The following is a 24,182-nucleotide window of genomic DNA, read 5'->3' as shown; positions in this document are numbered from 1 at the left end:
GTCACTGAGGTGGCTATAGTGGCGAACATTGGAACATGCATTGAATCAATTTCTGCGGCACTTTTGAGCGTAATCCTCGAATCTGCCGGGCGAAATGGGACCTGTGAAGTATGTACAGCTGAACATTTTCAAATGTAAACTGAGGAACAGGTTGTCAACAGAGATGACGAATGCCATCTTGGCTATTCGAGTCGAACTCTAGTGGCAGGGTAAATGCTGCTCAATCTACGAACTCCCACCAAATGTAGTTCAAAAGATCGGTGTACGCTGGCAGCAGCACTAGAAGCCCACCTGTACCTGCCACCAGCGGTACGAGTGACAGTAGCTTACTGATGAAGCACACATCTTTCTGAGATTGTACCTCGAGTCGGTCAGGACTCGGCGGCGGTGTCTAGTCAGTACTTTGCATTTTTTAAACTTTGTTTAAAAAGTACTTTTTTGAACTTTAGCGTAAAGTACACAGTCTCTAGTGGTTAGTCGGAAAAGAAAAACTGCTTTCTGTTCTTTTATATTCTTAGTTATATTTGTTTACACACTAAATAAAATGTACAAAATGAACTTTTTGTCACGAAAAATGCATTTGGCGGTTTTTAGCGGTTTTTGGGAGTTCCTGTCGCGGGTTTTCTATTTTTGAGTTGGCAACACTGCTAAGGACCAAGCTTTCTTTTTTTTTATTTGCAGCTTTTGCAGGCTGCTGGCTTTGCACCACACCTTGCTAGTTTTTATTTAGTTTAGCAACCATATTGGAGGTAAACTATCTTACTGTACGTTCTAGTCCTTGTACTACATCTGGCACTTAGTTGCAGATACTAGAAGGTTCCACATTGTTGTTATCACTGCACGGGCCCCTTGCACTCCTTCCCAAATGAAGTCATCTTTGGTAGCATCCGTTACAATCAAAGCTATTGTGAGTTTAAAATTTTAAACTAAGAAAAATAAAAAGTGCAAAATAGCAAATCTTGCGCCCGCTTGTTGCAAGCTCCTTGGAAGGGCTTGCCATTGTTTTGTCTTCATCTTGCAGAATGAAGCGCTGGATAATGTAAAAATATAACTCACGGTGGTCTCCAGAAAGTACAGTAATCTTACTACCATACTCGAATGCTGCAATGAAAAGCCCACTTAAGTGATGCGATTACTGTGTCAAAAAGGTCAAGCACGCTGCATGCTTCATTTTGACAGGATATGAGTAATTGCTACCAAAAGTCTGTATTTCCTGACAGAAAATTCTCGGTTGCCTTATGTGATCCTGCATCTGTTAGGCGGCACTGGCAGAAAAACAAATTTTCCAGAGAATCCTTCTGTCAGTTTTTGTAGCAGAGTCGAACCACAGTTTTGTACACTGTTTTTTTCTTATTGCTTGCAGGGATGAAGGAAGTTCTGATGGGCCTCACCTCTGCAGTCAGACGAGATGGAATATTTTTTTGGAAAAACTCGGCGTTTACTTGTTAGTCGGCACTCATTTTGTTCTTCATGCGATGCCTCGTCATCGAGAGAATCAGCTTCCGCCTGTTTTCACTGCGCAAGACCACATCCCACAGGCTGAAGGCTGTCTCCGCTGGATTGAGGAGGCCACTCGTGAGTTGTCTTGACCCTTGGAGGTGGTGCGCATGCAGTTGTGTGCATTCATAGCCAGAATAGAATAGAGCGCACCGCCATGTTCTCTTCTAAGAACCAGTGTTGCCAATTTAGCGGCTTTCCGGCTAAATTTAGCTTTCGAGCGTAATCCTCGAATCAGCCGGGCGAAATGGGACCTGTGAAGTATGTACATTATCAAATGTAAACTGAGGAACAGGTTGTCCACAGAGATGACGAATGCCATCTTGGCTATTCGAGTCGAACTATGGTGGCACGGTAAATGGTGCTTAATCTACGAACTGCCACCAAATGTAGTTCAAAAGATCGGCACTAAAAAGATCGGTGTACGCTGGCAGCAGCGCTAGATGCCCATCTGGACCTGGCACCAGCGGTACGAGTGACAGTCGCTTACTGATGAAGCACACATCTTTCTGAGATTGTACCTCGAGTCAGTCAGGACTCAGCAGTGGACAGGGGTTAGTGGTTTTTGATGAAACCAGCATGTCGCGCAGGCTCCGTGACCTACGATATGCTACGCGGGGTGGCTGCGACTTTGCTGGCCACTATGGAAAACTGCGAAATGCTCTTACAAGACAAAGATACCCACCTCAAATTATTGACGACGCAATTAAATGCGCAGATACAATAGACCGCAAGGAAATCCTTCGTTCAGATAAACACGGGTAACGACAATAAAACACCACTTCAGTGCTAACCCATTGTGCATGAATGCCCATTGTTAAAGGTATCCTCAAAAAACATCACAATATTCTTATGCAGAGCAGCCACCTGACACGAATATTTCCGTAGCCACCTGGAGGTATTTTACCGTGGAAACTCATTACCTGGCGTAATGATTCTCCATGCCTGTGTAATACATTCATTACTTCCGTGCAACGTGCGGCACTGATGTGTTCCACTCACTATGCTCCTCTGACCGGCGCGGTGTGTTGAAATAAACCCCGTTTCTTTCATTTCCTGTCAACAGAACCCGGAAGAAGGAAGTCACTCAGGTCAGCTCGATGCGCCCCGCACAAGTACATGGACCCGCCGGACTTGGGCCGACCAATAGGGAACAAAAGTTCCTGGACCGACACGTGTTGAGCCGACCAACCAAGAACAAGTACGCGGACTCGTACGGCTTGGGTCTAAAAACCGTGCACGAAGTTCTAGTCAGTACTTTACATTTCTTAAACTTTTTAAAAAGTACTTTTTGAACTTTAACGTAAAGTTTAGTCTCTAGTGATTAGTCGGAAAAGAAACACTCCTTTCTGTTCTTTTATATTATTAGTTATATTTGTTTACACACTAAATAAAATGTACAAAAATGAACTTTTTGTCACGAAAAATACATGTGGCGATTTATTGCGGGTTTTGGGAGTTCCTGTCGCGGGTTTTCTATTTTTGAGTTGGCAACACAGCTAAGGACCAAGCTTTTTTTTTTCGCAGCTTTGGCAGGGTGCGGACTTTGCACCACACCTTCCTAGTTTTTATTTAGTTTAGCAATCATATATTGGAGGTAAACTATCTTACTGTACTTTGTTGTCCTTGTACTTCATCTGGCACTTAGTTGCAGATACTTTAAAGTTCCACATTGTTGTTATCACTGCACGGGCTCTTGCACTCCTTCTGAAATGAAGTCATCTGTTGTAGCATCCGTTACAATCAAAGCTATTGTGAGTTTAAAATTTTAAACTAAGAAAAACAAAAAATGTAAAATAGCAAATCTTGCGCCCGCGTGTTCCAAGCTCGTTGAAAGGGCTTGCCACTGTTTTGTCGTCATCTTGCAGAATGAAGCGCTGGATAATATACAAATATAAGACACGGTGGTCTCAAGAAAGTACAGTAATCTTACTATCATACTCGAAAGCTGCAATGAGAAGCCCACTTCAGTGATGCGATTGGTGTGTCAGAAAGGTCAGGCACACTACATGATTCATTTTGACAGGATATGAGTAATTGCTACCAAAAGTCTGTATTTCCTGACAGAAAATTCTCGGTTGCCTTATGTGATCCTGCATCTGTTAGGCGGCACTGGCAGAAAAACAAATTTTCCAGAGAATCCTTCTGTCAGTTTTTGTAGCAGAGTCGAACCACAGTTTTGTACACTGTTTTTTTCTTATTGCTTGCAGGGATGAAGGAAGTTCTGATGGGCCTCACCTCTGCAGTCAGACGAGATGGAATATTTTTTTGGAAAAACTCGGCGTTTACTTGTTAGTCGGCACTCATTTTGTTCTTCATGCGATGCCTCGTCATCGAGAGAATCAGCTTCCGCCTGTTTTCACTGCGCAAGACCACATCCCACAGGCTGAAGGCTGTCTCCGCTGGATTGAGGAGGCCACTCGTGAGTTGTCTTGACCCTTGGAGGTGGTGCGCATGCAGTTGTGTGCATTCATAGCCAGAATAGAATAGAGCGCACCGCCATGTTCTCTTCTAAGAACCAGTGTTGCCAATTTAGCGGCTTTCCGGCTAAATTTAGCTTTCGAGCGTAATCCTCGAATCAGCCGGGCGAAATGGGACCTGTGAAGTATGTACATTATGAAATGTAAACTGAGGAACAGGTTGTCCACAGAGATGACGAATGCCATCTTGGCTATTCGAGTCGAACTATGGTGGCACGGTAAATGGTGCTTAATCTACGAACTGCCACCAAATGTAGTTCAAAAGATCGGCACTAAAAAGATCGGTGTACGCTGGCAGCAGCGCTAGATGCCCATCTGGACCTGGCACCAGCGGTACGAGTGACAGTCGCTTACTGATGAAGCACACATCTTTCTGAGATTGTACCTCGAGTCAGTCAGGACTCAGCAGTGGACAGGGTTTAGTGGTTTTTGATGAAACCAGCATGTCGCGCAGGCTCCGTGACCTACGATATGCTACGCGGGGTGGCTGCGACTTTGCTGACCACTATGGAAAACTGCGAAATGCTCTTACAAGACAAAGATACCCACCTCAAATTATTGACGACGCAATTAAATGCGCAGATACAATAGACCGCAAGGAAATCCTTCGTTCAGATAAACACGGGTAACGACAATAAAACACCACTTCAGTGCTAACCCATTGTGCATGAATGCCCATTGTTAAAGGTATCCTCAAAAAACATCACAATATTCTTATGCAGAGCAGCCACCTGACACGAATATTTCCGTAGCCACCTGGAGGTATTTTACCGTGGAAACTCATTACCTGGCGTAATGATTCTCCATGCCTGTGTAATACATTCATTACTTCCGTGCAACGTGCGGCACTGATGTGTTCCACTCACTATGCTCCTCTGACCGGCGCGGTGTGTTGAAATAAACCCCGTTTCTTTCATTTCCTGTCAACAGAACCCAGAAGAAGGAAGTCACTCAGGTCAGCTCGATGCGCCCCGCACAAGTACATGGACCTGCCGGACTTGGGCCGACCAATAGGGAACAAAAGTTCCTGGACCGACACGTGTTGAGCCGACCAACCAAGAACAAGTACGCGGACTCGTACGGCTTGGGTCTAAAAACCGTGCACGAAGTTCTAGTCAGTACTTTACATTTCTTAAACTTTTTAAAAAGTACTTTTTGAACTTTAACGTAAAGTTTAGTCTCTAGTGATTAGTCGGAAAAGAAACACTCTTTTCTGTTCTTTTATATTATTAGTTATATTTGTTTACACACTAAATAAAATGTACAAAAATGAACTTTTTGTCACGAAAAATACATGTGGCGATTTATTGCGGGTTTTGGGAGTTCCTGTCGCGGGTTTTCTATTTTTGAGTTGGCAACACAGCTAAGGACCAAGCTTTTTTTTTTCGCAGCTTTGGCAGGGTGCGGACTTTGCACCACACCTTCCTAGTTTTTATTTAGTTTAGCAATCATATATTGGAGGTAAACTATCTTACTGTACTTTGTTGTCCTTGTACTTCATCTGGCACTTAGTTGCAGATACTTTATAAAGTTCCACATTGTTGTTATCACTGCACGGGCTCTTGCACTCCTTCTGAAATGAAGTCATCTGTTGTAGCATCCGTTACAATCAAAGCTATTGTGAGTTTAAAATTTTAAACTAAGAAAAACAAAAAATGTAAAATAGCAAATCTTGCGCCCGCGTGTTCCAAGCTCGTTGGAAGGGCTTGCCACTGTTTTGTCGTCATCTTGCAGAATGAAGCGCTGGATAATATACAAATATAAGACACGGTGGTCTCAAGAAAGTACAGTAATCTTACTATCATACTCGAAAGCTGCAATGAGAAGCCCACTTCAGTGATGCGATTGGTGTGTCAGAAAGGTCAGGCACACTACATGATTCATTTTGACAGGATATGAGTAATTGCTACCAAAAGTCTGTATTTCCTGACAGAAAATTCTCGGTTGCCTTATGTGATCCTGCATCTGTTAGGCGGCACTGGCAGAAAAACAAATTTTCCAGAGAATCCTTCTGTCAGTTTTTGTAGCAGAGTCGAACCACAGTTTTGTACACTGTTTTTTTCTTATTGCTTGCAGGGATGAAGGAAGTTCTGATGGGCCTCACCTCTGCAGTCAGACGAGATGGAATATTTTTTTGGAAAAACTCGGCGTTTACTTGTTAGTCGGCACTCATTTTGTTCTTCATGCGATGCCTCGTCATCGAGAGAATCAGCTTCCGCCTGTTTTCACTGCGCAAGACCACATCCCACAGGCTGAAGGCTGTCTCCGCTGGATTGAGGAGGCCACTCGTGAGTTGTCTTGACCCTTGGAGGTGGTGCGCATGCAGTTGTGTGCATTCATAGCCAGAATAGAATAGAGCGCACCGCCATGTTCTCTTCTAAGAACCAGTGTTGCCAATTTAGCGGCTTTCCGGCTAAATTTAGCTTTCGAGCGTAATCCTCGAATCAGCCGGGCGAAATGGGACCTGTGAAGTATGTACATTATCAAATGTAAACTGAGGAACAGGTTGTCCACAGAGATGACGAATGCCATCTTGGCTATTCGAGTCGAACTATGGTGGCACGGTAAATGGTGCTTAATCTACGAACTGCCACCAAATGTAGTTCAAAAGATCGGCACTAAAAAGATCGGTGTACGCTGGCAGCAGCGCTAGATGCCCATCTGGACCTGGCACCAGCGGTACGAGTGACAGTCGCTTACTGATGAAGCACACATCTTTCTGAGATTGTACCTCGAGTCAGTCAGGACTCAGCAGTGGACAGGGGTTAGTGGTTTTTGATGAAACCAGCATGTCGCGCAGGCTCCGTGACCTACGATATGCTACGCGGGGTGGCTGCGACTTTGCTGACCACTATGGAAAACTGCGAAATGCTCTTACAAGACAAAGATACCCACCTCAAATTATTGACGACGCAATTAAATGCGCAGATACAATAGACCGCAAGGAAATCCTTCGTTCAGATAAACACGGGTAACGACAATAAAACACCACTTCAGTGCTAACCCATTGTGCATGAATGCCCATTGTTAAAGGTATCCTCAAAAAACATCACAATATTCTTATGCAGAGCAGCCACCTGACACGAATATTTCCGTAGCCACCTGGAGGTATTTTACCGTGGAAACTCATTACCTGGCGTAATGATTCTCCATGCCTGTGTAATACATTCATTACTTCCGTGCAACGTGCGGCACTGATGTGTTCCACTCACTATGCTCCTCTGACCGGCGCGGTGTGTTGAAATAAACCCCGTTTCTTTCATTTCCTGTCAACAGAACCCGGAAGAAGGAAGTCACTCAGGTCAGCTCGATGCGCCCCGCACAAGTACATGGACCCGCCGGACTTGGGCCGACCAATAGGGAACAAAAGTTCCTGGACCGACACGTGTTGAGCCGACCAACCAAGAACAAGTACGCGGACTCGTACGGCTTGGGTCTAAAAACCGTGCACGAAGTTCTAGTCAGTACTTTACATTTCTTAAACTTTTTAAAAAGTACTTTTTGAACTTTAACGTAAAGTTTAGTCTCTAGTGATTAGTCGGAAAAGAAACACTCCTTTCTGTTCTTTTATATTATTAGTTATATTTGTTTACACACTAAATAAAATGTACAAAAATGAACTTTTTGTCACGAAAAATACATGTGGCGATTTATTGCGGGTTTTGGGAGTTCCTGTCGCGGGTTTTCTATTTTTGAGTTGGCAACACAGCTAAGGACCAAGCTTTTTTTTTTCGCAGCTTTGGCAGGGTGCGGACTTTGCACCACACCTTCCTAGTTTTTATTTAGTTTAGCAATCATATATTGGAGGTAAACTATCTTACTGTACTTTGTTGTCCTTGTACTTCATCTGGCACTTAGTTGCAGATACTTTAAAGTTCCACATTGTTGTTATCACTGCACGGGCTCTTGCACTCCTTCTGAAATGAAGTCATCTGTTGTAGCATCCGTTACAATCAAAGCTATTGTGAGTTTAAAATTTTAAACTAAGAAAAACAAAAAATGTAAAATAGCAAATCTTGCGCCCGCGTGTTCCAAGCTCGTTGGAAGGGCTTGCCACTGTTTTGTCGTCATCTTGCAGAATGAAGCGCTGGATAATATACAAATATAAGACACGGTGGTCTCAAGAAAGTACAGTAATCTTACTATCATACTCGAAAGCTGCAATGAGAAGCCCACTTCAGTGATGCGATTGGTGTGTCAGAAAGGTCAGGCACACTACATGATTCATTTTGACAGGATATGAGTAATTGCTACCAAAAGTCTGTATTTCCTGACAGAAAATTCTCGGTTGCCTTATGTGATCCTGCATCTGTTAGGCGGCACTGGCAGAAAAACAAATTTTCCAGAGAATCCTTCTGTCAGTTTTTGTAGCAGAGTCGAACCACAGTTTTGTACACTGTTTTTTTCTTATTGCTTGCAGGGATGAAGGAAGTTCTGATGGGCCTCACCTCTGCAGTCAGACGAGATGGAATATTTTTTTGGAAAAACTCGGCGTTTACTTGTTAGTCGGCACTCATTTTGTTCTTCATGCGATGCCTCGTCATCGAGAGAATCAGCTTCCGCCTGTTTTCACTGCGCAAGACCACATCCCACAGGCTGAAGGCTGTCTCCGCTGGATTGAGGAGGCCACTCGTGAGTTGTCTTGACCCTTGGAGGTGGTGCGCATGCAGTTGTGTGCATTCATAGCCAGAATAGAATAGAGCGCACCGCCATGTTCTCTTCTAAGAACCAGTGTTGCCAATTTAGCGGCTTTCCGGCTAAATTTAGCTTTCGAGCGTAATCCTCGAATCAGCCGGGCGAAATGGGACCTGTGAAGTATGTACATTATCAAATGTAAACTGAGGAACAGGTTGTCCACAGAGATGACGAATGCCATCTTGGCTATTCGAGTCGAACTATGGTGGCACGGTAAATGGTGCTTAATCTACGAACTGCCACCAAATGTAGTTCAAAAGATCGGCACTAAAAAGATCGGTGTACGCTGGCAGCAGCGCTAGATGCCCATCTGGACCTGGCACCAGCGGTACGAGTGACAGTCGCTTACTGATGAAGCACACATCTTTCTGAGATTGTACCTCGAGTCAGTCAGGACTCAGCAGTGGACAGGGGTTAGTGGTTTTTGATGAAACCAGCATGTCGCGCAGGCTCCGTGACCTACGATATGCTACGCGGGGTGGCTGCGACTTTGCTGACCACTATGGAAAACTGCGAAATGCTCTTACAAGACAAAGATACCCACCTCAAATTATTGACGACGCAATTAAATGCGCAGATACATAGACTGCAAGGAAATCCTTCGTTCAGATAAACACGGGTAACGACAATAAAACACCACTTCAGTGCTAACCCATTGTGCATGAATGCCCATTGTTAAAGGTATCCTCAAAAAACATCACAATATTCTTATGCAGAGCAGCCACCTGACACGAATATTTCCGTAGCCACCTGGAGGTATTTTACCGTGGAAACTCATTACCTGGCGTAATGATTCTCCATGCCTGTGTAATACATTCATTACTTCCGTGCAACGAGCCGCCGCGGTGGCTCAGTGGCTATGGTGCTGCTGACCCAAAAGACGCGGGTTCGATCCCGGCCGCGGCGGCTAGAATTTCTTTGGAGGAGAAATTCTAGAGGCCCGTGTACTGTGCGATGTCAGTGCACGTTAAAGAACCCCAGGTGGGCGAAATTTCCGGAGTCCTTCACTACGGCGTCTCTCATAGCCTTAGTCGCTTTGGGACGTTAAACCCCACAAAAACCAAAAACCAAAAAACTTCCGTGCAACGTGCGGCACTGATGTGTTCCACTCACTATGCTCCTCTGACCGGCGCGGTGTGTTGAAATAAACCCCGTTTCTTTCATTTCCTGTCAACAGAACCCGGAAGAAGGAAGTCACTCAGGTCAGCTCGATGCGCCCCGCACAAGTACATGGACCCGCCGGACTTGGGCCGACCAATAGGGAACAAAAGTTCCTGGACCGACACGTGTTGAGCCGACCAACCAAGAACAAGTACGCGGACTCGTACGGCTTGGGTCTAAAAACCGTGCACGAAGTTCTAGTCAGTACTTTACATTTCTTAAACTTTTTAAAAAGTACTTTTTGAACTTTAACGTAAAGTTTAGTCTCTAGTGATTAGTCGGAAAAGAAACACTCCTTTCTGTTCTTTTATATTATTAGTTATATTTGTTTACACACTAAATAAAATGTACAAAAATGAACTTTTTGTCACGAAAAATACATGTGGCGATTTATTGCGGGTTTTGGGAGTTCCTGTCGCGGGTTTTCTATTTTTGAGTTGGCAACACAGCTAAGGACCAAGCTTTTTTTTTTCGCAGCTTTGGCAGGGTGCGGACTTTGCACCACACCTTGCTAGTTTTTATTTAGTTTAGCAACCATATTGGAGGTAAACTATCTTACTGTACGTTCTAGTCCTTGGCGGCACCACTACCGTTCCTGTTGGGTTCTCAAGTGCTGCAAAGGACCACAGTGAGAACACTCACGGCATCCCCGTGTCCAACTTCGAGGAGGGCATCACTGACTACAAGCAGTTTGTTCAGGACTTGTTTGCATTCTTCCGGGTCACGAATGAGGATCAGCTTTCGCCAATTTTCACCATGCAAGACCACATCCCACGGGCTGAAGGCTGTCTCCGCTGGATTGAGGAGGCCACTCGTGAGTTGTCTGGACCCTTGGAGGTGGTGCGCATGCAGTTGTGTGCATTCATAGCCAGAATAGAATAGAGCGCGCCGCCATGTTCTGTTCTAAGGACCAGTGTTGCCAATTTAGCGGTTTTCCGGCTAAATTTAGCGAGTTTTTACACTATTTAGCGGTAGAAAATCCTGTATTGCGGGAGGCAGATTTTTTAGCGGTTTTTAAGCCTTGATGGCTGTTTTTTTTTTAGGTTTTGGCAAATCTGCCTTTTATTTCTGAATATTAAAGGTCTCTTAGAATTCTACCCTCTTCTCCGAGAAAATGTCACCATGCCGCTGTGAGCGCATGACGTCACTGAGGTGGCTATAGTGGCGAACATTGGAACATGCATTGAATCAATTTCTGCGGCACTTTTGAGCGTAATCCTCGAATCTGCCGGGCGAAATGGGACCTGTGAAGTATGTACAGCTGAACATTTTCAAATGTAAACTGAGGAACAGGTTGTCAACAGAGATGACGAATGCCATCTTGGCTATTCGAGTCGAACTCTAGTGGCAGGGTAAATGCTGCTCAATCTACGAACTCCCACCAAATGTAGTTCAAAAGATCGGTGTACGCTGGCAGCAGCACTAGAAGCCCACCTGTACCTGCCACCAGCGGTACGAGTGACAGTCGCTTACTGATGAAGCACACATCTTTCTGAGATTGTACCTCGAGTCGGTCAGGACTCGGCGGCGGTGTCTAGTCAGTACTTTGCATTTTTTAAACTTTGTTTAAAAAGTACTTTTTTGAACTTTAGCGTAAAGTACACAGTCTCTAGTGGTTACTCGGAAAAGAAAAACTGCTTTCTGTTCTTTTATATTCTTAGTTATATTTGTTTACACACTAAATAAAATGTACAAAATGAACTTCGTTAAAACATTAAGTTGGGCTAGTTGGTAACGGCTTGCAGGAATCATATTCTTAGCGGTAAGAAACAGACACAACACCAAGATACACACACACAGGACACCCGCTAGACTTCAACTATCTTTACTGGACACTTGTACGACATAAATATGTATCACTGAGCACACGCAGGTGCCTCGTCATCCGCATCAGGTCTAACTACGCCCTCCCCTCTCCTGCAAGGCAAACGGTTGCGCAGATAAACAATCTCTTTTTCTGCCAACGCCAGGGAGGGAGTGCTTACACACATGTCGCCCGCCTCTTGAATACGAAAGGCTTCGATAATTTCCCTTTCTTTTTTGTCGGCTCCCACATGCATCACAGACGTAGCGTCATATACAGGGATACAGCCTTTACAACTTCTGCAATGCTTCACCAATTCAGCTCCACCGGCCTGTGATGAAACATCCCTTCTGTGCTCTCTAATCCTGTCGTTGACACACCTTCCGGTCTGGCCAATATATACCTTGCCACAGGCAAGTGGAATGGTGTATACCACTCCCGTTCGGCAGGTTACAAACTTCATTTGGTGCTTTTTGCTGCAACACGGCTTCTTCGTTTCAGTTACTGCAGAACATAATCGTACCAGCTTTTCAGGGGCTGTCAACAGAACATCAACACCACACTTCTTGGCAACTTTTTTGAGGCGGTGGGATAGACTGTGGACGTACGGTATTGCGACCCGCCGCTTAAGCCTTTCTTCACCTGCCTTCACTTTGGCACCACCAAGCTCCCGTAGTAAAGCTTCGACCACTGCATTCACCGATTCTAGAGGGTAGTCCGCCTTGTCCAAACGGTCAACCTGCTCTTGCAGACTGGCTTCCATGTTATGCGGGCAAGACTTCTGCAGAGCCGCAAGCAGGCTGTTCATCACAATGCCGCGCTTCACTACCTTCGAATGAGCCGAAGCGTAATTTAAAACCTGTTTTTTAGATCTCGGCTTATATGCCCAGCACGTACGCTCACCCGTGATGCATAGGGACACTTCTAAAAACTGGATAGTGTCATTCACTGGAAGTTCATGAGTGAACCTAAGCCCATCTGCACATCTGTGAAAAACATCTAAAATACCAGATACAGAAGAGGCACTTTCCTGGAGGCTATTCAATTTTACAATCACCAGATAATCGTCTACATATCTGAAACATTTCACAACACTCTTATCTAAACCCTTAGCAATGCGCTTGTCACAATGGCCTAAAAATATATCACTAAGCATAGGCGCTAAACAAGACCCGATACATATTCCATCCTTCTGAATAAAATAGTCATCTCTGAAACACACCACAGTTGCTTTCAAATAAAAGGATAGCAATTCCAAAAAACTGTTTACTGACAAACCACAGGCGTTCTGGAAGTCTACCGCGCCCCCATTTTCTATGAGGTCACAGGGCTGAGGACAGGGCTGGACAGGGCTGAGGAGAATAGTTTAAGAATCTTTTTTTCAGTTAAAACACATAAGCAAGGACTGCCCTTTCGAGCCATTGTTTCAGAGCAGGGATCCTGGCAAGGGGTGCTTTCAAGGTTCGTGCAAAAACAACTGAAGCTTCTAACAGTAGTTGATCCCTTTAGGGTCAGGAATGCGATGGAAGTGGTTGATTACCTAAAAGAGCAGCACGAAACACCATGTGGTAACTTTGCATTTTCTATTGACGTAGTAGATTTGTTTTACAGTATTCCGCAGCCACAACTAATCGATGCTGTCCGGTATACACCATTCCACTTGCCTGTGGCAAGGTATATATTGGCCAGACCGGAAGGTGTGTCAACGACAGGATTAGAGAGCACAGAAGGGATGTTTCATCACAGGCCGGTGGAGCTGAATTGGTGAAGCATTGCAGAAGTTGTAAAGGCTGTATCCCTGTATATGACGCTACGTCTGTGATGCATGTGGGAGCCGACAAAAAAGAAAGGGAAATTATCGAAGCCTTTCGTATTCAAGAGGCGGGCGACTTGTGTGTAAGCACTCCCTCCCTGGCGTTGGCAGAAAAAGAGATTGTTTATCTGCGCAACCGTTTGCCTTGCAGGAGAGGGGAGGGCGTAGTTAGACCTGATGCGGATGACGAGGCACCTGCGTGTGCTCAGTGATACATATTTATGTCGTACAAGTGTCCAGTAAAGATAGTTGAAGTCTAGCGGGTGTCCTGTGTGTGTGTATCTTGGTGTTGTGTCTGTTTCTTACCGCTAAGAATATGATTCCTGCAAAATGAACTTTTTGTCACAAAAAATACATTTGGCCGTTTTTAGCAGGTTTTGTGAGTTCCTGTCGCGGGTTTTCTATTTTTGAGTTGGCAACACTGCTAAGGACCAAGCTTTGTTTTTTTTTCGCAGCTTTGGCAGGGTGCGGGCTTTGCAGCACACCTTGCTAGTTTTTATTTAGTTTAGCAACCATATTGGAGGTAAACTATCCTACTGTACTTTGTAGTCCTTGTACTACATCTGGCACTTAGTTGCAGATACTTTAAGGTTCCACATTGTTGTTATCACTAAACGGGCCCCTTGCACTCCTTCCCAAATGAAGTCATCTGTTGTAGCATCGGTTATAATCAAAGCTATTGTGAGTTTAAAATTTTAAACTAAGAAAAACAAAAAATGTAAGATAGCAAATCTTGCGCCCGCTTGTTTCGAGCTCCTTGGAAGGGCTTGCCACTGTTTCGTCGTCATTAAAAGCAGAAAAATGAATAGGGCAAAACACTGCCTGTATCGCTTTAATGCTTCGAATATAAATCAGATCACACAATCAATATTTACATTAAGTGTTTATAATTGTATTTGTAGGTCTTGGTAGGATTGCGTCAAGACCAGTGATATTTGCTTAAAAAAAATGCAAAATTTTCATTGTTTATTTTCAGTCTGCACATTCACGCACTTCACAACTAGCCACGTGGATTTTTGTCGTCATCTGGCTCATTGGCTCATTGCTGCAGTGCCATGAATGTTACCACAGGTTAGAACAAGCTAGAATTACAGCTTTCATAGTGTGCATTTGGGATTGTATTCATACTGCCTGCACAGAAGGCATGGTCCAGCAATGGAATTGGTAATAAGATGTGTTGAAATATGCCATCCTTTGTTACTAAAGCCCATGCTCTTTGCCTGCTGGTTCAAAATTAAGGAAATGCAGTAAAGTTTGGGTACAAAAATTTTTAGAGGTCAGATATATCTTTTTATAAAAATACATAACATATATACTCTCATTTGTATATAGGTTGCCTAACCGACCAGCAGACCTCAACTGAGGCACAGCAAACTACGCTGAAAGAAATCGAAAAGGTAGCCATCTCATAGTTTTGGCATGCAACTGAACGGGTAATGCGCAAGAGAACTGGGGAACAAAGCTGTGCTCCTGAGCAAACCTGAATGGTGAGTGTGCTGCTAGTGTGCTACATTTTTTTTTTATATTAACCTCTTGGTTCAAGAATTTTTCATTCGAAACTGTTGATATTTTTCCTGTGACACTGTGCTGAGAGGTGATTAATTTTGAGAGAGCACAGAATTCAGTAGATTATTTCAATAGATACTGTGAAAGCTTCTGCATATCAGCCTCTTTAGTTAGGCATGAAATGTATCTTTAAGTTAACTTTGGTATTCGTAGCCTGCTAAGCCCTCACGCACCTCTCTTAACTTGGCCGTCTGTTTGTGGTGGCTTTACTCCTGGAAGTATGTACATTTACTTGTGCAAGGATTAAATCCTTGCAGCAAGTACCATTTGGTGCCAACACCATGTGAAGGTGCTGCAATTTGTATATTGTGCAGCAAGTTTTTTTTTTCAAATGCAGTCAGTGATTGAAAAAAAAAGGTGAACTGAAAGAAGTGTCTATATGTATTGGGTCTTCTTTGTCTTCCTTCCAGCAAGGCAGCCTATTTCAGCATTGGCCCAGGTGGCAGGATTTCTGCTTTGCATGTATACATGACTGTTTTTTTCGATGACACTATAGCAGAACCGAAAAGAAGACTGCCTAGAATGAGAAGCCAAGCAATATCTTGAAAACATGTCACTTTATTGATACCTAGCAGTTGCAGTATACTTAAGTGTCTAGAAGTGCGATGCTTTGTGCATGAACATTTTTTTTCTCTAACCAAGCTGGGCATTTTGTTGCCCATCTGAAATTTGCTTGTATCGAGCTATACTTGCTGTTTTGGTCTCTAGTCCCACTATGCTTGTGTAAATTTGTTCCTGACTGCTACTACTAGAGTTATTTTTCACCCCCATAGTGCGTTTGTATTGCTGTTCCAGCAAAAAAAAAGAAGATATGCGGATTTCAATGACTTTTATTGTCTATGTAAGAAACGACCATAGTTCCTGTGGCTTGTAGCAGTCTTATGACTTGTTAATGTTAATATCATACTATATGCAGCGTGTTTTAATTTTTTTCTTCTGGCCGTGCTAGTTGCCTTAAAGCCCATCTACTCCTTTGCACACTTATACGTGCTTTTTATTTCTAGTCCTGTGCTTGCTGAAATGTGATTCTGAATGGTAGTGCTTGTGTCAATATTTTAACCTCTGATCTGTGTGCATGTATTGCTGTTATAGCAAAAAAAAAAGGCTCATTTGTGATTTAATAATCTATATTGTTTTGAGTGAGACAAGCATAGTTCCTGTACCTTGTAGCAGTCAGACAACCTGTCTTATTTAGTCATTCCACATGCAGCTTGACTGAAATGTTTATCTTGCCTTGTTGTTGTTGTTGTTTATGTTGGCTAATTGCCTTGAAGGCCACTTACTACTTATGCACAGCTATATACCTGCTTTTATCTCTAGTTGCATGCTTGCTGAAATTTGATCCTGACAGATAGTGCTTATGTTATTATTTTAATCTCTAATCTGTGTAGTGGGTTGTATTACTGTTATAGCAAGAAAGGGTCATTTGTGTTTTAAGAACATTTGTAGTGGGTTGTATTACTGTTATAGCAAGAAAGGGTCATTTGTGTTTTAAGAACATTGATTATTCTAAATAAGAATATAGTTCCTATACCTTATTGCAGTCACATAATTTGCCTCATTTTAGCTATGCTACGTGCAGTGTGATCAAGATTTTTTCACCTCTGCTATGTATGCTTGTATTGTTGTTTCAGCAAAAAAAAGTTGCATTTGTGTTTTTAGGTTGGTTTTTTGGCTTTTTACATCCAAAAGCGACCCAGGCTATAAGAGATGCCATAGTGGAGGGCTCCAGATAATTTTGACTACCTGGGGTCCTCTAGCGTGCACTGACATCGCACAGTACACTGGCCTCTCAACTTCTCGCCTCCTTTGAAATGGGACTGCCATGGCTGGGATCGAACCCGTGTCTTTTGGGTCAGCAGCCGAGCACCATATGACCAATGAGGCACTGAGTGGCATATTTGTGTTTTGTTGCGTTCATTATTTATAAGACAGTCATATAATATTTATGCCTTACAGTATGCCGCTACTGTTTGTTTTAATGTCATGCCCTTTGCAGTGCAATTAATATTTTTTGTTCTGACCAAGATAATCATCCCGAAGCCTGTTTAGACCTTACATGACTTATATGTATACACCTGCTGTTTTAGCCGTATAGTTATTTTGCATCTCTCAATTTTGCAACTCTGCATCTGGGGTTGGCTTGGCTACTTATTGTATTGGAATCCTACTGCTTCAAGTTTGAAAACGTGATAATTTTGGCTCATACTAACCAGACAAGCTAAACAAAGTTAATGAAGCCTATTACACACATTGCGAAGGAAGGTCTATGTGCACACCATCCATGACCTTGCTGTCAATAACGAGAAATGCCTGAGAGGAGCTGTTAAAGCTGTGTTAGTGCTTCCTTTATGTGAGTTGTTCTGTTTCATGTGCTGTTATTAAAAAATAAAATTCAGCTGTGAATCAGCATTCGGCCTGATCATCAGCATGCCCATATATTTGAATAAAACTATTTTAGCCAATGCTTTGTGTTTTAAATCACTGTGCAGCATAATCCTATAATCCAGGCCTGTGTTCTAACTTTGTGTCGTTTTTACTATAGCATCGCTCTCGGCCATATGCAATTGGCCGAAATGCCAGAAGCGGAAGCTGGTTCTGTTGCGGCTATGAGGCACTGCTTCTCCTTCTGGTATTTTGGTCAGTCATGCGTGACCAGTAGCGACACTTTTGAAAAGGACACGAGGTTATATTGGGTCCTGGCCAAGGAAAAAATAAAAATAGTAACGTCCTATTGCAGTCCTGCGAAGGTCCTAAAAATGTACTCGTCAGACATTCGAAGGACTTCTTTCGGCGTTTCACTTCGTATGTTTTCAGGATTTTTTCAGGACATCCACGGGATGTGCCTAAAGTCCTGCCGCGGACTTCCCAAGGACGTTCGTAGGATGTAGGTGTGTTGTCTGGGTTCATGCTTTGTCATTTAATTTCGTCTCCCGAGAAAGCTTAGCGGTATCTTGCTTGACCATCCTACCACCTACTTCCACTACACGCTCAGTTATGTTAGTTGTGAGATTATCGCTCGTTGCTTGAATATTGAGGTCATCTTCCTCATACCTATACTGAGAAGTGCAAATACCACATATACACCAAGGAGATGGCATGTGAGCACAGGTTACTACTCGACAGCAAAATATGCCACCACTGTGAAGAACACTAAAATGTATACCACGTCAGACTGCACACATTGGACGGTAAATGGGAAGAAGCCCTGTCGCGGCACCTCAGTGGTTGGAGTGCTCTGCTACTGATTGGAGCAGGTTAATTACCAGCCATGGTGGTCGTGTTTCGATGGAAGTGAAACAAACGGTGTCCGCGTGCTGTGCAATGTCGACACACATTAAAGAACCCTGTGATGAAAATTAAGCCACAGCCCTCTACTGCAATGCCCATCCAAGCACGTGCATTGCTTTGGGTCGTTAAAGCACACAACAACATGCGAAAGAAGCAGAATTAACATAAAAACCAACGAAACACTGACTAGATATCACATACCTTATGCATTTTGCAGAAGGAGACATATTTGAAAAAAAATGCCACAGGGACTTGTGGCTGCTTCCGTGTGGGAATGCAATGCGAAAGCTCGTGCGTACGGCACCCTGGAACGTTGTACGACAAACGTTTGATCACAATTTGGGCACAAATGTAGCTGGGAAAACTGGCGCAACATTGAGCTCAGCCAGCCTGGGGGGGGGGGGGGGGGGGGGGGTATATAAGACTAATGTCGTGTATATGACTGTCTGGAAGGACGGTGCTCGGCTTGCTGTGTGCGTCATACGACCACTGGATGTCGTCGACGAATTTATCTATCTTGCCATCACTGGGATTTTCTGTACTGTCGGCGAGTACACACACATGGCACGAATTTTCTCGTAATGGGACTAGTAAGGCTTTCATATTAATACACAAAAACAAACTAATGCATAATGCACAGTTTTTGTACCATACAGAAGTTCAAAAAGTACGAAAAAAGAAAGTGTAGTACACACACCTTGTGCATCATGCAGGAGGCAAAAAAAATCTGATTGATGCACATGGCCTTTGTGTCTTGCATACGGCAAGAATAAGGCAGATTGATACATATGCCCTTTGTGTCTTGCAGGAGGCCAAAACAAAAACTTGATAATGGCCTCTGCATCTTGCAGGAGGCAAAACAAAAACTTAATATACATGGCCTCTGCATCTTGCAGGAGGCAAAACAAAAAAATGCTACATAGGGTCTCTGCGTCTTGCAGGAGACAAAAAAAATGATACCCATGGCATCTGCATCTTTCAGAAGGCGCAGAAAAATGCAAACAAATAACTTACAAAAAAATGGCGAACAAGTTACTCTGGCGGCTGCATTTGGTTGCGCAGCAAAAGCACCATAAATGCAACCGCCAGAACTTGTTCAGTCAGGCGCAGGGAATTGGTCCTCGCCACCTGCAGTGCCGCTGCCACCTCGGCTCCTCTGTCACGTACAGCAGCCGTCAACTCCTGCACTGCCGAGGTGAGGTTGCGCATGCAGGCTGCGGTCTCACGGTGGTGCTGCACACAAAGGGAGCTTCAATTGTACACTTAACGGTCATGGAGTGCTCGTTTCAGATTAAGGATGCCCTACTGAAATATGGACCATGTCTCTCAACAGGCAGTCATACAGAGGTCAAGCAGAGGTTTTGAACAGTGACTGTAGCTACAATATGCTGCATGCAGCTGCTTCCCTTTTACGAAATGTACTGAGTGCTTGCTGTCTGCACGTACCTCCAGGAGGCGCTCCTGAAACTGCCCATCCTGCCTGGTGTGGGCCTCAGTAAGGTCCCCAGTCCGCCGCGTCTCGAGCAGCAAGTGGCGCACCTCCTCCGCCCGCGTTAGGTTGCGCCGCATGGGGTGGATCGGAGCTGCTGCTGGGTGCTGCTGCATAATGTCAGGGGGATGGTGGTGGTGGAAAACATTTATTTACAGATAAACTTCGGGAGGTGAGGTATGAGCTGACCCAAAGGGGGCCAGCCCTCACAAGTACTAGGTGGAGGTCCCTAGTTCGGGACCCCAGTGGCGTCGGCCGCTGCCCGGGCTCGCGCGACCAGGGCCCGTTGGGCCTGCAGGTCAGAGCAGCCGAGCAGGGTCGCCTCCCAGTCCTCCCGGGTTGGGGTGAGGGGTGATAGCAGGGTTGGAGGGGCAGGCCCACACCATGTGGTAGATGTCCGAAGACTTCTCCGCACAGTGTGGACAGCTGCCAGAGAAAGAAGGGTCAAAGTGTTTTAGAGCTGCCGGGCACAGCAAAGTATTTGTATATAGGCGAAGCAGAAGCCACTCCTCCGCCTTTGAGAGACCTTTACACGGGCGGGGATAAAGACTATGGCCAGATTGATAAAGTAAAGAAATGTCTTTAAACGAGTAAGCTGGAGTGAATTCGAGTTCCTGATCGTCGGGGTCGGAGGGGAATGTCCGGTGAGAGCGCGCGGGCGGCGCCGTCAGCTGCCTCATTTCCCTCAAGGCCCATGTGAGCAGGAGCCCAAACGATACGCCGGTGAGCGGGGTCCCCGGTATAGACGCTGTTTTGGAGAATGCGGTAGGCTAGATACGGTACCCAGCCCTGCTCGACGTTCCGACATGCCCCTCGCGAGTCTGAAATAATTGTTTTTGAATTGGAATGAGATGCAGCCAAAGCAATGGCGACCTCCTCCGCGTGTGTTATGTCACGGGCTCGGAAAGTGGTGGTGGTGGTAGTGGTTTATTTAAAAAAATAAAAAGTGAAGCAAAAGAGTGTTGCCGGCCGCGGCAATTGCTATCTAATATCTTAAGCACCCGAGCTGCAGCCGGCGGAAACGAAAGGGAAAGGAAGAGGATAGTGAGGAGAAGTATAGAGGGGAGCGACAGCGAGAAAGTCGGAAAGTAAGGCCGTTCACTGTTTTGGATTCGTGGACGACTGCGGCCGTGAACCATCCCCCATGGTGGGGGCCGGAGGCATCCACGTAGAATACGCCGGGTTTCGATCCATAGTGGCGGGCCAGGGCTTCCGCCCGCGCCAGGCGCCGGTCATTATGGTCCTCACGGTTCATGTTCGCGGGAAGAGGGCGCACGTGGAGGGCGCATCTCCACTGGGATGGAATACGTACGCGCTCTTCCATGAGAGTGGTGTGTTGGATGTGTAGTCGGGCAAGAAGGCAGCGACCCGACGATGTCTTCGAGAGACGTGTGTATTGGTTGGTCAAGTGAGCTTCCCGGAGCTCCCGAAATGTGTTCACCATGCCCAGCCCCAGGAGGCGCTTGTTGGAGGTGGTCACGGGGAGGTCCAGAGCCCGCTTAATAATTTTGCGGAGGATGACTTTGAGTGAATCCTCGTCTTGCTTCCGCAGGTGGAGGTATGGAGTCGAATATAGAATTCGACTGGTTACAAATGCATGCGCCAGCCGCAAGGCGTCCTTACATCGTAACCCCCCCGCGCTTGTTAAAAACCCGGCGGACTAAGCGGCCCACCTGGTCCCCCACCTGACGGAGTTTGGCCAATGTTTTTTCTGACCGTCTGTCTTGATGTATAAAGAGCCCCAGTACCCGGACTTCGATTTTTTCAGGGATTGGACCTGTCTCAAGAGACAATGAAATTTTGGCTGTGCACTTTGGTGAGGGGTGTATGTGCACAAATTCAGACTTTTGGGTGGAGCATTGGAGGCCGCAGCGGCGAGCATAACGGTCCACTATGGTCGCCGCCTCCTGCAGGTTGGACTCAATGTCTCCAAGGCAACCCTGTGTGGCCCACAGGGTGATGTCATCGGCGTACAGCGCATGCTGTACACCGGTGACAGCGCCCAGCTGGGCCGGTAGGCGCATCATAGCCAGATTGAATAAAAGGGGAGAGAGCACCGCGCCCTGTGGTGTACCCCTGGTTCCTAAATGAAAAGGGCCATGTTCCTTATCCTGGATTCGAATGTAAGATTGTCTGTCTGTCAAAAATTGCCGAATGTATTGAAAGGCGTTTCTGCCGCAGTTAGTTTGAGAGAGGTGGGTGAGAATGATCTCGTGGGTAACGTTGTCGAATGCTCCCTTCAAATGTCAGGGGGAAAAGTGACTGTATATACACTTGTTATATAATACAGCAGGATGTGCAATAAGATGACTGTTTGGTGCAATGTCTGAGAAGACTATTGGCATGCATGCTGGGGATAAAAGCAGTCATAATCAGCAGTATGACAGAGCAGCATTGTTTCATTGTACTCAATGTGCACATTCGCCTAACCATCACAGGCATCACAGTGCCCGCTGTGAGAGAAAAAAACTTGCACAGCGTACCAATGGTGGATATGAAGGAGACATGTGTGGCTATTGTAAAACGACACTGATAGTCTGCTCCTGCAAATGGTATTTTCAAGCAGCTTGAAAAATGGGTAATGTGGTGCCTGATATTGGCAGACCAACTCACAGGCTGTGGCACAAGGCTGCTGCTGCTCCTCCTCCTCCTCAGCAGACACTTCCTCCTCCAGTGTCACCTCCAGCAGCTCCTCCAGCTCCTCCTCGTCTGGGGGGGGGGGGGGGTGCCGTCTGTGCAAAGTCATTCCACAAGACACCATTGCTTAGTGGACATTTTCAGCACACTGTATTGCATTGGGGTAAAGTGCACGGTTACTTAGTACTGAGTCACAAGACAAAAAAACAGCACTAGCAAAAGGGCAAGAAAATAGAAGGTACATAACTTGAGGTTGCATTTGCTAACTCCAGCAGGTTAGGCATTCATATTCAAAAGTAAAAAAAAACACAATCAGGTGAATAATGTACACAAGTTGTAAGCTGTACATATCAAATGGTTAAAAATTCACCTACCAGCTGGTGAGCGCGCCTCTGCCTGCTGCAGTCCGCTCGTTAGTAGCACCTCCCCAACGGACATGCGGGGCTGGTACTGCAAGAGGCACAGCGCCGCACATTCATGCACGAGTGTTTCGACGTTCATTCTGTGAGCGCATTGCTCACAGTACATGGCTCTGAGGTTCACACAAGAACCCTTCGTTATCAGCAAACACGAAACTATCTGTAACACCACTGCGGCTTATCATATACCTGGGAGGTTGTGAACATTGGCGGCGCCACGCCTTGCGCTCTCACCGGCGACCGCAGCCTTACAACGCGGCCTGTCAGCCCCGGCAGCATGCCACCTCTAGTGCCCCTGCGATAGGATGTGGAGAGGCATGTTCAAGAACCATTCGACAGACCGATGCTGACACGCTCACCTTCCCGCGGCCAAAAACTCTGCCTCCTCACTCTTGCAGCGGCTGGCCCACACCTGCCAAGTGTGGCGCCAGAGGGGCACAGTTTTCATGGCCGGGCCCATGGCGTTCAGCAGGTCCGCCAGTTCGCGCCATAGCTCGCGCTTACGAGCCGCCGTGTAGACCGCGGAAAGGTGTGACGCCGGCTGTGCCAGAGCCGGGTGTTCCTCCATGAATTCAAGCATCAACAGATACTGCGCGCGGGACACCCGGACTGACCCCTTAGCCGACGCCATTTGGAATGATAACGGTTAATCGTGCAAATTCCCTGGCCCCTCTTTTTTGGTATCGGTCAGGGAATTAAGTAGGGAAATAATGGGGAATGTACAACTTTGTTAACAGAGCACAGACGTGCGCTATCGATGACTTGGGTTCACACAGCAGATCATAAACGTGCGCTGTATTGCAACAACTTATAGCAAAACGTTCAGTTGGGCGAGTTGGTAGATATTCATGATGTAAACAGCGCGAACTACAAGGGACAAGAAAAGAAGGGACACAGGACGAGCGCAGCGCTCGTCCTGTGTCCCTTCTTTTCTTGTCCCTTGTAGTTCGCGCTGTTTACATCATGAACTTATAGCAAGGTTACGAAGTAGCAAGGACGAGCACGGCGGTTGGTGGTGTGCGCCTAATTGTTTTTCTCGTCGTTGTTCGTTCCTAACTTACGCACCTACGTACAATGCAGACGATCATACGGTCATTCAACATTATTCCGCCCCACACTTCGCGCTGCACGGTCGTCTCGTATTTCCCAAACAAAAAAACAGAACCACAGATCACACACTTCTCCCTAAAAGCATCTTTGGTCCATTTTTGTCATCGATAGTAAGCACCGAAAAAGAACACACTTACCACAATAAGTGGTCGTTATCGATTTTCGAACCCAGCGCTGCTTGTTACTTCATCTCCGCGTACTCATAATAATCAGATTTTTA

General features: G+C 45.4%; 2 protein-coding genes and 1 pseudogene across 19 annotated transcripts in view; 1 reads left to right on the top strand and 2 right to left on the bottom strand.

Annotated features, from left to right (window-relative positions):
• The window catches only part of LOC149351514 (uncharacterized), a 77,675-nt gene extending 60,194 nt beyond the window's left edge, over positions 1 to 17,481 (top strand). For 10 of the 17 annotated variants that reach the window (XM_089580873.1, XM_089580869.1, XM_089580874.1 and 7 more), the window contains 10 exons: positions 1,364 to 1,575; positions 2,564 to 2,698; positions 3,708 to 3,919; positions 4,908 to 5,042; positions 6,054 to 6,265; positions 7,254 to 7,388; positions 8,398 to 8,609; positions 9,850 to 10,647; positions 14,427 to 14,521; positions 14,783 to 17,481. In XM_089580873.1, coding sequence (XP_089436999.1) covers positions 1,364 to 1,449 — 86 coding nt within the window. In that variant the 3' untranslated portion in view covers positions 1,450 to 1,575; positions 2,564 to 2,698; positions 3,708 to 3,919; ... (5 more) ...; positions 14,427 to 14,521; positions 14,783 to 17,481. Of the gene's footprint in view, positions 1 to 1,363; positions 1,576 to 2,563; positions 2,748 to 3,707; positions 3,920 to 4,907; positions 5,092 to 6,053; positions 6,266 to 7,253; positions 7,438 to 8,397; positions 8,610 to 9,849; positions 10,648 to 14,426; positions 14,522 to 14,782 lie in introns of all 17 variants that reach the window. The other 7 variants (XM_089580863.1, XM_089580859.1, XM_089580865.1 and 4 more) reach the window with 7 other exon arrangements.
• Positions 15,559 to 19,912, bottom strand: LOC149351513 (uncharacterized). Its single transcript, XM_089575611.1, has 3 exons — positions 19,754 to 19,912; positions 19,322 to 19,540; positions 15,559 to 18,612 (listed from the first exon to the last, which is right to left on the bottom strand). Exons 1-2 carry the CDS (start codon positions 19,910 to 19,912, stop codon positions 19,340 to 19,342), a joined length of 360 nt encoding a protein of 119 aa, XP_089431737.1. The 3' UTR covers positions 15,559 to 18,612; positions 19,322 to 19,339.
• Positions 19,913 to 22,237: 2,325 nt separating this feature from the next.
• On the bottom strand, positions 22,238 to 23,650 carry LOC149351512 (uncharacterized; annotated as a pseudogene). Its single transcript, XR_016289325.1, has 5 exons — positions 23,212 to 23,650; positions 23,042 to 23,147; positions 22,808 to 22,883; positions 22,402 to 22,528; positions 22,238 to 22,249 (listed from the first exon to the last, which is right to left on the bottom strand). The product of XR_016289325.1 is annotated as an uncharacterized LOC149351512 (transcript).
• Positions 23,651 to 24,182: the final 532 nt, after the last annotated feature.

This window comes from Amblyomma mixtum, chromosome 3 (genome assembly GCF_055824585.1).
Source record: "Amblyomma mixtum isolate Tamu chromosome 3, ASM5582458v1, whole genome shotgun sequence".
Lineage (NCBI taxonomy): Eukaryota > Metazoa > Arthropoda > Arachnida > Ixodida > Ixodidae > Amblyomma > Amblyomma mixtum.
The sequence above is the reverse complement of the archived record's forward strand: the minus strand, read 5'-3'. Positions and strand labels throughout refer to the sequence as shown.

Bases quoted from the DNA above. Each gene is read 5' to 3' on its own strand.
- LOC149351513 (XM_089575611.1), bottom strand. From the start codon at position 19,912: ATGCAGCAGCACCCAGCAGCAGCTCCGATCCACCCCATGCGGCGCAAC. The intron at 19,541-19,753 runs GTACGTGCAGAC...CTTTGTGTGCAG, and splicing joins TTCAGGAGCGCCTCCTGGAG to CACCACCGTGAGACCGCAGC.